Source organism: Podarcis liolepis (genome assembly GCF_965112155.1).
Source record: "Podarcis liolepis genome assembly, chromosome: 3".
NCBI lineage: Eukaryota > Metazoa > Chordata > Lepidosauria > Squamata > Lacertidae > Podarcis > Podarcis liolepis.
The window spans coordinates 40,949,330-40,961,642 of NC_139557.1; the positions used below are offsets into that span (position 1 = coordinate 40,949,330).

Below are 12,313 nucleotides of genomic sequence, written 5' to 3' on the forward strand. Positions count from 1 at the left end.
CTTCTCTATCTTAGAATGTGGGATTTCAGGTAAGCTAAGCGGTGACTGTTTCTCAACCTGTACCTATCATTCACCTTCTCTTGTACCGTTCGTATCTACTCCAGGTTGTAGGGTAACTTAACTTGTGAAACTATACTTTAAGGTGTTTCCTTTGGGAGCAGTATCGTGATTCATTTCCCTGCTATGGAATACAGACAGTGGTACCTTGGTTCTCAAACTTAATCCATTCCGGGAGTCCGTTCGACTCCCGAAACCATTTGAAAACCAAGGTGCAGCTTCTGATTGACTGCAGGAGCTTCCTGCACTCAATTGGAAGCTGTGTCAGACATCCGGCTTCTGAAAAACATTTGCAAACTGGAACACTCACTTCCAGGGTTATGGCGTTCGGAAGCCGATTTGTTCAGGAGCCAAGCCCTTCGAGTACCACGGTACCACTGTAATCATCTTTTCACAATTTCCCTACTTTCTGTGTAGATTAAACAACAGAAGTAACTGTACTGAAGACTGATTTTGATCCTTGGCTTGCAAATGTTAACCTTAGTTACTCCTCGTAGCTCAACAGAACCCAACAAGCCAGTTGTCTGCCAGGCAGCAGCAAGAGGCAGAGATGAGTCGGCAGCAGCGTTACTTTCGTATTCCGTTCATCCGCCCAGCAGACCAATACAAAGATCCGCAGAACAAGAAGAAAGGCTGGTGGTATGCACACTTTGATGGACCATGGATTGCTCGTCAAATGGAGCTTCATCCTGATAAGCCACCTATCTTGCTAGTGGCTGGTTGGTATTCATTTTTAGTTTTGTTATGCAATGAAAAGTGAAATACTAGGCCCCTATTAGTGGAAAACAAACAAACTGAGATTTGAGCTATGTTGCAGGAAAGAGGAGCTACAAATAAAATCCAAATGCTGTATTCAGAAAGGCTGTACCATCATATAACCAACTTCATTATGAAACACCCCAAAATCACTTAAGCAAAGCAGTGAATGATGGTTTTGTTATATCAGTATTACATTTGCAGAGCATCCTTACAGCTTTAGACGTTTTAACTTACTTTTCATGCTTCCTACTAGATTGGCCTTTGAACAAGTTATCCTACTGTTACTTTCAAGGAAAATAGGGGGAAACAGCAGCTCCTATGCTCCCCGCACCCTCCTTTTCTTCTTTAAATAGAAGAAAATGTGTTCAAAGGTCAGTCTAGCAGGAAGTACCAAAAGTTCCAGGATCCATTTTGCTCCAGAGCTATCTTAGAATTACAATATGAACAGGGCTTCTGTTTGTGTAAGGGTTAGAACAGTATTTCATGCACCAGTATCCTTGGCACTGAAGGGAATGGAGAAACCTTGAGTCACTGGGCTAAAGGAAATGTATGAAGCACATTGCATTTTTTATAAGGAATGGAGGGAAAGGGACCTGTTGATAAAAATGGATGTGTTTAATTAAGCTTGGTCTCCCTAATTTCCAAAGACATCAGTCCTTAATTAGAGTAATGAGAATAACTACATTATTTGGCAGCTCCTAAACACATTTCAATACTTAATACAGACTAAGTTATACGTATGAGTATTACTGTAAGACACTGCTCCTAATCTATATGGCCTGATTTTAAACAAAATCCCATATATCCAAAGCAAGTGTAATTTAGTTCATTTAATGAGACTGAAGCAAAATCGAATACTGATTATCTCTTGTTTATTAATAAAAATGGGATGCTCACATTTTCAGAAAAAGTCATATTAAATGTCTGGGTAAGCGCCTAGCGTTTAAAACCACACTACCCACTTCGTGGTGCTGTTGAGACTGTTTAGCTACAGTGCCACAGACCATGGTTCAGTTCGTACATCCTTCTACATCACTTGGTGTGCAATTAAATTGCTGAGCTGCAATTAAATTGCTGATCCCCTTGAAAAGCACTATGTACGTACAAGGCAGACAGATCATAACATTTCGCCTGTAGTTGATGCTGCAATCATCAAGTGATGGGCGTGCATATGTGAACCAATCCTCTGCTATTGTTACCGTATTTTTCGCCCTATAGGACACACTTTTCCCCCTCCAAAAATGAAGGGGAAATCTGGGTGCGTCCTAGGGGGCGAATGCATGCTTTCGCTGAAGCCTGGAGAGCGAGAGGTATCGGTGTGCACCGACCCCTCTCGCTCTCCAGGCTTCAGGAAGCTATCCGCAAGCCTTGCGAGCCCGGGGGAGTTCCCGCGGGCTTGCAAGGCTTGCGGGCAGCAGCCCGGAGCATGGGGCACCCTCCGGAGGACGCCCCGTGCTTCAGGAAGGTGTCCGCAAGGCTTGCGCGCCCGGCGGGAGGTCCCGCCGAGCGCGCAAGGTTTGCAGGCAGCAGCCTGTGCTGGGGTCGGGGGAAGCTCGGGCTTCCCCCGCACCAGCCCCGCGCCTGGGGGGGCGAAATAATTTTTTTCTTTATTCCCCCTCCCAAAAAAACTTGGTGCGTCCTATGGGGCGAAAAATACGGTATTTGGGGCCTGAAAGAGAAATAAATTCCTCACTTCTAAGGAAATGCACTAGTAAGTGGTGTGGAAAGCTAACAGTGCCCATAACCAAACCAAAGGAAGCCCTGTAAAAGTATGCAATATTTCTCCAAGTGTGCTGTGCATGTGCTGACTCTCAAATCTTCTGTCATTTGATCACCGTGTGATTGTGTGGCAGTTGCCCTCCTTGTGGCAATATTGCTATGGTGAAGACTCTTAAGTCCAGCTTTCTCTCCACATGACAGGAGATTTTAGATTCTGAAGTGGTACAGGCTGGCAAGAGGCCTGTATAGTATTACTGAAACATGTTCAGACTGGGGTTTTACATCCAAGACAAGACATTCAAATACAGTGGTGCCCCGCAAGACGGAAAACTTGCTAGATGAAAGAGTTTTCTGTTTTGGAGGTGCTTCGCAAAACGAATTTCCTATGGGCTTGCTTCGCAAGACGACAATGTCTTGCGAGTTCCTGCGGGGTTTTTTTCCTCCCCCCCCCCTTTTCTAAGCCGCTAAGCCGCTTATCAGCTGATCCAATCAGCAGATAAGCCGCTAAAAGCCGCTAATAGCGCTAATCCTCTAATCCTTCAATGGGCTTGCTTCGCAAGACGAAAAAACCGCTAGACGAAGAGAATCACAGAACGGATTCTTTTCGTCTTGCGAGGCACCACTGTATTTTTCTTTTGCCCTTTTATGAAGAATGGAGTCTTGTTATTCCTTACTCTCAAAGCAATGGCTTGTATCTAAAGAAGCTTTGGGCTTATTTATAGTCCCAGTATCTCATGTTGTATCACATAACTGTTCCTGAAGGTTCCCAGAGTTTATATTATGTGTATAAATACAAAGTGTGTGTGTGTGTGTGTGTGTGTGTGTGTGTGTGTATGTGTATATCTCCTCTTAAGATCTCTGGCAATATTTTTAGCACTGAGGTAATGCCCTTCTCGTGTTCACTGTCACTTTGTTCCCAACTTTATGAGTACAGTGATACCTCGGGTTAAGTACTTAATTTGTTCCGGAGTTCCGTTCTTAACCTGAAACTGTTCTTAACCTGAAGCACCACTTTAGCTAATGGGGTCTCCCGCTGCTGCTGCACCACTGGAGCACGATTTCTGTTCTCATCCTGAAGTAAAGTTCTTAACCCAAGGTAATATTTCTGGGTTAGCGGAGTCTGTAACCTGAAGCATATGTAACCTGAAGCTTATGTAACCCGAGGTACCACTGTATGTGTTAAAATCTAAACACAACACAGTAAGTCCACTGTAGGAGAAACTGGAAACCCATTGTATGTTTTGTTAATTCTGGTGGTGTTTTTCTCCCCCCCCCCTTTTTTTTTTTTTTTTACATTCCAGGCAAGGATGACATGGAGATGTGCGAGCTGAATCTTGAAGAGACTGGCTTGACTCGTAAGCGTGGAGCTGAGATTTTGCCGAGGCAGTTTGAAGAGATCTGGGAGCGCTGTGGGGGAATCCAGTATCTTCAAAATGCGATTGAGAGCAAACAAGCTCGGCCTACGTATGCAACTGCTATGTTGCAGAACCTATTGAAATAAGTAGTCACTTTCTATATTAACACTTGGTCCCCCCCCCCACCTTAACAATAAAGGGAAGAATTCCTCTGAGCAGCAGAGGACACTTAAACATTCTGTAATTGTCTAGAGATGTTTAATATAAAGTAAACAGATTTTATTAATGTGGCAGTTTTTAATTTGTATTTCTGATGTTTTAATTTGTGTAGTGAATTCACTAGTTCTGAGGGTCTGAACATCCGTTTCAGCCAACTACGTGGTTTGCTTTTTTCGTTCATGCACCAATTCCTGCCCACAGCATCTGTCATGACACTAAAAGTGCTGTAACATAGAGTAACACTCTACTGGGATTTAACTACATAACAATGACAGCATTTTGTCTTCCTCTTTACACTGTTAATTCCTTTGTGATACCCAGAATGTTAGTCTCTCCTTCAAGATAGCATAGCAAAAAGAAAAAAGTACATTGCATCTTATAACTGGAATTGTGAGGCCTTATTGTTAACTTCTACTCTAGAGGTTAAAAAAAAAACTTTTATAAGATGAAAGACTTCATGTGCAACTTATGAAAACTGCTTGACATCTAGGTAGATGTCCACAAGAAAGCATTTTGGGAAATGTGTCTTAGGTAGATTGCAGGATTTCAAATACTGAGAGCAGGACAATTGTGTCTGGAGTACTTAGGAATAGTTATGCTGATGCATGCTGAATTTACTAAGCAGTGGGTTTTTCTTTTTTTAACTATTTTTTACAAGACAAATTTGTTCAGGCAATTCTTCATTTTTATTTTTCGGTTATAACTTTCTTAGTCAAACAAAGTAAGACAGAGTTAAGCAATATTTTACAAAAATATATATCTAGATACATTTAGGACTGAAAGCATAAGGGAAGTGGGTTCCATTTTTCATGACAGCAAAGCCTAATTGTCAGCTGAATTTTGCTGTTCCTTTGTACTTCAGTGCAATGCACATGGGATTAGGTGGCTTCTGTCAGAAACTTTCAGACTCTTGACGAGTGGCACAGCACTGGAATTTCTAATTGCGCCATGCTGCTTCAAATGGCTTAACTTCATAGTGTTAAAGTAATAAACTTTTCTTCTAATCTTACAGATATTTTTTTTCCCAGCTAATCTTCCAACTTCAGGCTTTGTGGGCTGCTTTTTTTTGCTAATGTACCCTGGATGGTAATTAAATTTCTTATGTATAACGATTACTTGTTTCACACAGATGGAAGTTGCCTTTTATTGATGTTGCTGGATAGCCCTATAGCTGGCTAATATCAACAGATTAAACCTTGGTATTATCTCAGTGTTAGGAGATTTGGGGAAATAAGTATTGTCTGGTTGGGAGGGAAACAGATTGAATTTGGGGAGGCTTCCCCTCCCTTATTATTAAGAAGCTAATTACATTTCTGAGCTGTAGTTTTTAATTCTTCAATATACTTTCTAAGCACACCATTGTCACTGCCTTCTGCCGTAGCATGCCTCCTGGCAGAAATACCCTCTGCAGTGTAACAACTATCCAGTGTAAAATGCTATGTGCCCACATGGCTACCAACTTTGGGACAGGGTTGAGAGGATGTAAAACTGCAATATTGATTAACCTCCAATTTTAATGCATGGTTTAAAACTGTTCACACCCTGTCTATTTCCATCTTGTCTTCAGTCTGTAAAAAGCCCCTATTCCTGCACATCAACTTTCTGAAGAGCTGGTTGGCATGGTCCGCTCTGACAGCCTTGATTGTTGAAGTTGCCACCACCAAAAATCCATCAGAGGTTGCACATGCAACCTTCACCCCACCAGTGGGAGCCATGACTTAAATCTAGGGATGAGGAACCTGTTGCTCGCCAGATGTTGTTGAACTAAAATTCTCACCATTGGCTATTCTGGCTGAAGTTGATGGGAATCAGAGCCCAGCAAAATCACAAGCCTACCCCAATTAAAGGCACTTCTAATTGCACAAAGGAGGGTCTCGCTGTCCCCAGCCTTCATTGCACCATTTGCTATTTTAGAAAAACCCTGACTTTAGGTCAAAAGGAGCAACAGGAAGGAGGAGGCAGCACAGAGCCCGCTTGCAGTTCATGGGATCCAAGTTTATGTATGGAGCCCTCTGTTTTGGATGGTTAGGATCCAGCAACAGGAACAATGCATACAACACGTTTTTGCCATGTAGAGCTAGAGAGGATTTTTGTGCTGGTCCTGAACTCGCAGAACCCCTCTAATCAATGTTCGGCAGAACAAGATTATTCAATGCAAAATTGTTGAACTGAGGCCATAGGGACTGGATGTTAGAATTAAAGTTATAGTCATAAGCTAAGCGATAACTGACCATGATCTAATCAGATACTTCACTAGTTGAATGCTATGCTTTAGATCTGATTGGTGTCACAAATACATACAAGGCCAGTTGGATAACCAGTGCTTTTTTTCCTGGGGGTACTCAAGGGCACACGGTACTGGCACCTTTTCGCCCTCAAACGTTAAAAGTGTGTCACTTACTGTAACGACTTCATGGTGAGTACTGGCACCTTTTTCTTCTTCTTCTAAAAAAGCACTGTGGATAACACAACGATTTTTATGGCGAAGAGGTTCAGAGAAAGGGGGGGTGGAAAATAGTTAATGAGGAATAGATATGTTACACTACATGAGAGTTTCATACCTCTCTGTGTTTCCTACTAGGAGAGAATCACATTCAGTTTAAAAATGCCTCTTACCCTGTGTATGTTCTTATGGTCTCTGTATCCTCTCAAACAGTTATTGACATTATGCATGCTTTTTATTTATTTTTTAAAAATACCCTCGTTAATTACTGCTGCCACTCGCTTTCCTTGGCATGTCTGGGGCTGTTTCTTACGGACCCCATATCGCATCAAATCGTTAATGGTGTATAAAAGATGCACTTTCTCCTTTAAATTATTTTCTGTGTTGTAATTTAAAGGTACGGCTTACAAAAAGGGGGGAGTAACTAAAAGTTAAGAGCGTAAGCTGACATAATAGATGAGCTGTATCCATTATATTTGGGAAGCAAAGCCATGAGCAAATGCATCCTAGGAAGTGGTTGTGAAAAAGGAACCCCAAATGCTTGCATGTGATGCCATCTATATATACTTTTGATTGGGATAACTGCAATATCCCGCACTTCCGTATAATCTGGCTGCATGCTTCGTCATTAAAATTAGTAACCACCATGTGTTGCTTAAGAGAAAACAAGTTAAGCCCTCTGTTGCAACTAGAAATGGACCTACTGCTGTCTTTTGGTTATAAGATCTCTGGCGGTGCTGTTTTACTTATGCATGTACATTACTTGAATACACCTGAATGGATTCGGATTATTGTTTCAGGGGATGTGATGTTCTGCTGAAGTTCTTTTTATAGTGTTTGGTCTGCGATGACTGTTTCACATGCTGGTCGCAGTCACTGAGTGATGAAAATGCAGTTATAAACATGCCCTGTGTCTCAATTCACAGTTACTTTACTGGGAACATAAAACCTATACAGACACAATGTCTTTAACATTCCATTGAAAAATTCCTCAGCTTCTGGTATCTCTGCCTACTTTATCCCTGGGTTATTTTCACCCTAAACTGTTTTAAGTACTTTGTCAAATGACCTTAATTATGTACTGAAAATTGCTGCAAAATAAAAACACTCCATTGATCTCTCTGGGATATTATTTATTTAAGAAAGAGTGAGAATGACTGGGGGATCTGTGAAACTTGCACTTTGCTTTCTCAAGTCAGTGTAACCATTAAAGCAAATAAACGAACAACATTTGATTTTAAAGTAATACAGTGGTACCTTGGTTTCAGAACAGTCCGGTTTAAGAACAATTCAGTTTACGAACTCCACAAAACCGGAAACAGTGTCCCGGTTTGCAAACTTTACCTCGGTCTAAGAACAGAATCCAAACGGTGGAAGGGCAACGGCGGCGGGAGGCCTCATTAGGGAAAGCACGCCTCAGTTTAAGAACGGACTTCCCGAATGGATTAAGTATGTAAACCGAGGTACCACTGTACAGGCTTCTAAAACTGTCTCATGAATTGGCTTGCATAATATTCCAACGAGGAACTTTTGGGGGGTGGCGGGGTGTGTGTGTCGAGGGTTGTCATTGCTTCTAACTAACATTCTTCTTACCAACTAATGCTTTTTTTCTCAAATATGCATAATTTTCCACAACCCAATTAAAGATGGTTGTGACCATAAGCCAGCTTGAATCAAATGAAGCCAAGTTGTTTACAAGTTACCTTAAAACAAGCACTGGATTTAATATTTTGTAAGATTATAAAATATTTTTGATTGCCCTTATATCGCTTTTAAATATTTTATGTTATATATATGCATGCATCCTAGATGCGCAAAAAAGGGAAAAAAACTTTTAACTACTAAGCAGACATTTTTCTGATATATAACATAGAAATACAGTCTGTCTACACTCTAGTTAAATATTTTATTATTTTATTGAAATACAAAACATTCTCTCATCCAGCAAAGATATTTGGTAATTAATATTTGAAAATGATAAATTATGGTCAAGAACAATTGTTTCATTATTAAAACTGACATGTAAAAACGATTTCTATTGTTTTTCTTATAGAAATTGGTATGAATAAACATATACAAAAAAAATAGCTCTGAAATGAAAATATATTGAATACAATGAGGAATATTAACTTACACAACCTCCAATAGTGCCTGGTGTATAGTGGGATATCTTCAGATATATGCCCTAAAGATGTCATCTAGGCTGTGCAATGGTACCTTGGCGTCCGTGTAATCTTCCTCACTGACATTAAGATGAGATCTTTTCCATGTATACATAAATAATGTTATACTTGACTGTAAACTCAACTTTTTTTTTTTACCTTGAGGCGGCTGACTACCTCTAACGCGGCGTCTACAAGCCCATATGAGAATATAACTTGGCAGGCGACTTTCTTGACACCGTAAAATAAATAGATGAAGATTAGTTAGCTCAACTCTTACAGGTATTGGCTCCGAGTAAACATTTAAGAGAAGCAATTAGCCATGGTATTGTTTATATAAGCTGTATTGCCTAAATGCACGCAGGAAGGAGAGACGGTTCAGGGCACTAGGATTATACCCAGAGCAAAAATGCACTTGATAATTAAAGGAAAACACCTGCCGCTCCAAAAAAGAAAGGAAGCAATGCTAGCCCTAGTAAAAAACTTCCCCTTAGTGCTTGCTTCCTAGGCACACCTAACTTTAAATAATTCTGGCTTTGGATATTCTCTACATCTGGGGGTTGGGGTGAAGAATGACCTCTAAGCTGCGCTTCCTCATCTCTTGCTGCTTTAGCATATTTGAAATTGAGGCTCATGCATATTCCTGGCTGGTTGTAGGATTACGCACATGCACCAACCTATCTAACAAGTCTCTACCCCCTACTTGCTGCAGACACCTGAAGCAGTTTGTTTTTACTGAAAGCAATTCAGATCACTACCAGTTATGCAGTGCTTAGCGTGCATTGAAGGTTCTGCACAACCTATCATTCCATTTAGACAAATGACCCAGCACAGAAGTGTGGGTTGTAGTTGGGGTGTGTGTGTGTCCATTTTTTGAAAAATCTTACTAGATGTGTCTGCATGCTGCTAGTTGAGAAGTCTTGTACAGTAACAAATCACACCACATTAGTGGCTTGGTGTCTGTTCTGCAATCTATCACAACTATATGATAGCAAACACATCCCTTATACACACAGCCTAAAATTTACAGGCCGATTCTCAAAAGCATATAGGAAAATCTCTTAGCAATTACAGTTAAAATAAAAATGTCCACTTAATGTCTTTATATCTGTAAAAGAACAGCATCGTGGGGTTTAGTTTCTGTCTGTCTGATTGTAGGTCACTTTAGGTTGCCCTGAACAAGAGAAAGTGACTAACAAATTTAATAAAGACTTAAATAATCACTGGTGGTGGTGGTTGGGGCTGAAAACCCCATTGTAAGCCTTCAATACGATTCTCCAGTAATTATAATAAAACAGTTACTACCACATAACTGACAGCCATTCCAGTAGTTAGTATATGTGTCGGCCACTTTTCTGTTCATTTATTTTGGGATAGAATACCACCGATGGTAACTTTTCCAGCAGAGACTTCTGCATCTGAATCTAAGCTTTAAAATAAAAATATTTATCATATAAACACTGTACAGTTATTAAATACATTTAGCACTGCATTCATGGTAACATGGATATTATGTAATGGAGGACAACAGTTTTGACGGAAAGTAGGTGCAGCCACCTTCTTGTTTTTTACTCAGATATAAACTTCAGTTAATGTGTTCACTGTTATGGAAAAAAAATATTGGTTGCCTTCTGAAGCTTTGTTGTTGCCTCCCTCCTCCCCCAAAGACTCCATTTATCCAGGTGAGTGAACTTGGTATAACCAGCAGTCCTCTTGGTGAAAATCTGTGGAAACAAAGTGCCAATAATGTGGCCAACATGGACTCAAAAGACACTGAGAGCTTTCCCTCAAATTCCAGAGTTACCGTATTTTTTGCCCCATAGCGCGCACCGGCCCATAGGGCGCACCTAGTTTTTTTGGGGGGGCAAAATAAAGGGAAAAAAATTATTCCCCCCCCCCAGGTGCGGGGCAGGAGAAGCCCGAGCTTCCCCCGACCCCAGCCCCCAGAACAGGCTGCTATCTGCAAGCCATGGGAGAGCTGCGTGACTTCGCGCAGCTCTCCCATGACTAGCGGAGAGCTGCGCGAAGCCCGAAGCCTGGGGCGTGCTGAGCTCAGCGCGCCCCAGGCGTCGGGGTGCAGGCAGCTCTCCCACGGCTTGCGGATAGCTTCCTGAAGCCTGCATTCACCCCATAGGACGCACACACATTTCCCCTTCATTTTTGGAGGGGGAAAAGTGTGTCCTATAGGGCGAAAAATACGGTAATTTCTGGAGTGACACATGCCCCACACCTTAGACTTCTCTTGAGATAAATTATTGGCCAAAATTTATCAGAAGATAACTATTACATTTTCTGAGAATATTTTCTTCTTTGAACACCTTCTGAATTGCTGGATACTTCCATTCCCACCAAGAGTATTTGGCAACCCCACCCCTCTATTGCCCACCAACAGTTAAATACAGATCCAGTGTTAATACTGTTTAGAATTGCTGAAGGAAGCAAAGCGCTTAGTCCTCCTTCCATCCTTGCCTTACTCCATCATTACCTTCATCTACCAATGCAAACAAAAATGTATGTTTGCTTACCTCCTCCAATACCCACACCATGCTGCTGCCGACATGTTGGGCAGAGAATTCGGGGAGGGGGGATGACAACGACAGACATTTTTGCTCACCCCTAGAATCCAGTTTATACTCCAAGATCCTCTCCTTTAGTAGCTTGTACCAGGTCAAAGTGCAAGTAGATAAATCATACCGCTCCGGCGGGAAGGTGAACAGCGTTTCCGTGCGCTGCTCTGGTTCGCCATGCTGGCCACATGACCCGGAAGCTGTACGCCGGCTCCCTCGGCCAATAAAGCGAGATGAGCGCCGCAACCCCAGAGTCAGCCACGACTGGACCTAATGGTCAGGGGTCCCTTTATCTTTACCTTTACCAGGCTTTTGTAGTGCTCAGTTTTCTTTTACTTTCACACCACTCTTCAATGATTGTTTAGGCTATTTTAAAAAGGGCTTAACTATAGCAGTGGCAAATAAATACATGAAGGGTGGGTTCTGACTCTCAAAGGTATATATATTTAGAGGTTTCCACACAATATATAGCTATTTACAAAAATAAAAACCACAAACCTTTATGTCCGCTGACTGTTGCCTAGAATCCAGGGCGTCAGATACTAACTCATCAGTCTTTGCTTTGTATCAGGTGGCCTGTAAAGAAAAGAAGGATATGAATGTTTACTGCGTGCTATGCAAGCCATCAAAGCCAAAAAGCTAGAGCAGAAAGTGCTAACAGTGCAGAAGTGCTAACAAGAATGTTCTGGTCTGAAGCTGTGACAAGAGGTTTTAGAGACAGTGAGGGTTAGTCCTTTTTAGTTGTGGAACACCAAAGGCAAGTTGAAGTTGGTTGTTAACAAGGGCAACTCAGAGAAGACACATTTTGAAGAGGAACGAGTAGTATTTGCATGCATTTTACCTCCATGCTCTGTTCTGTGCTCATGCTTTTGCAATGCTCCTTGATCACTGCTCTCTGAAGGACTGATACAAGCACTTACGTTACATGGCCCATGACACAAACTACTGATGGGTTCATGGTGGTCAAAGGCAGGATTAATTCTGACAGCATTCTCTGTGTTGCTTTGGCTGAGAGGAGGACCTCTACAAGGC

General features: G+C 41.6%; 2 protein-coding genes across 7 annotated transcripts in view; one reads left to right on the forward strand and one right to left on the reverse strand.

The window, feature by feature from the left end:
- The window catches only part of MYO6 (myosin VI), a 108,147-nt gene extending 100,479 nt beyond the window's left edge, over window positions 1-7,668 (forward strand). For 4 of the 5 annotated variants that reach the window (XM_083497424.1, XM_083497425.1, XM_083497426.1 and 1 more), the window contains 2 exons: window positions 555-776; window positions 3,837-7,668. In XM_083497424.1, coding sequence (XP_083353550.1) covers window positions 555-776; window positions 3,837-4,036 — 422 coding nt within the window. In that variant the 3' untranslated portion in view covers window positions 4,037-7,668. Of the gene's footprint in view, window positions 1-554; window positions 777-3,836 lie in introns of those variants that run through there. The other variant, XR_014524663.1, reaches the window with a different exon arrangement.
- A 778-nt stretch (window positions 7,669-8,446) lies between these two features.
- The window catches only part of IMPG1 (interphotoreceptor matrix proteoglycan 1), an 83,347-nt gene continuing 79,480 nt past the window's right edge, over window positions 8,447-12,313 (reverse strand). Inside the window, exons 19-21 of one of the 2 annotated variants that reach the window (XM_083497428.1) lie at window positions 12,123-12,304; window positions 11,780-11,857; window positions 8,447-10,438 (exon numbers count right to left, since the gene is read on the reverse strand). In XM_083497428.1, coding sequence (XP_083353554.1) covers window positions 11,832-11,857; window positions 12,123-12,304 — 208 coding nt within the window. In that variant the 3' untranslated portion in view covers window positions 8,447-10,438; window positions 11,780-11,831. The other variant, XM_083497429.1, reaches the window with a different exon arrangement.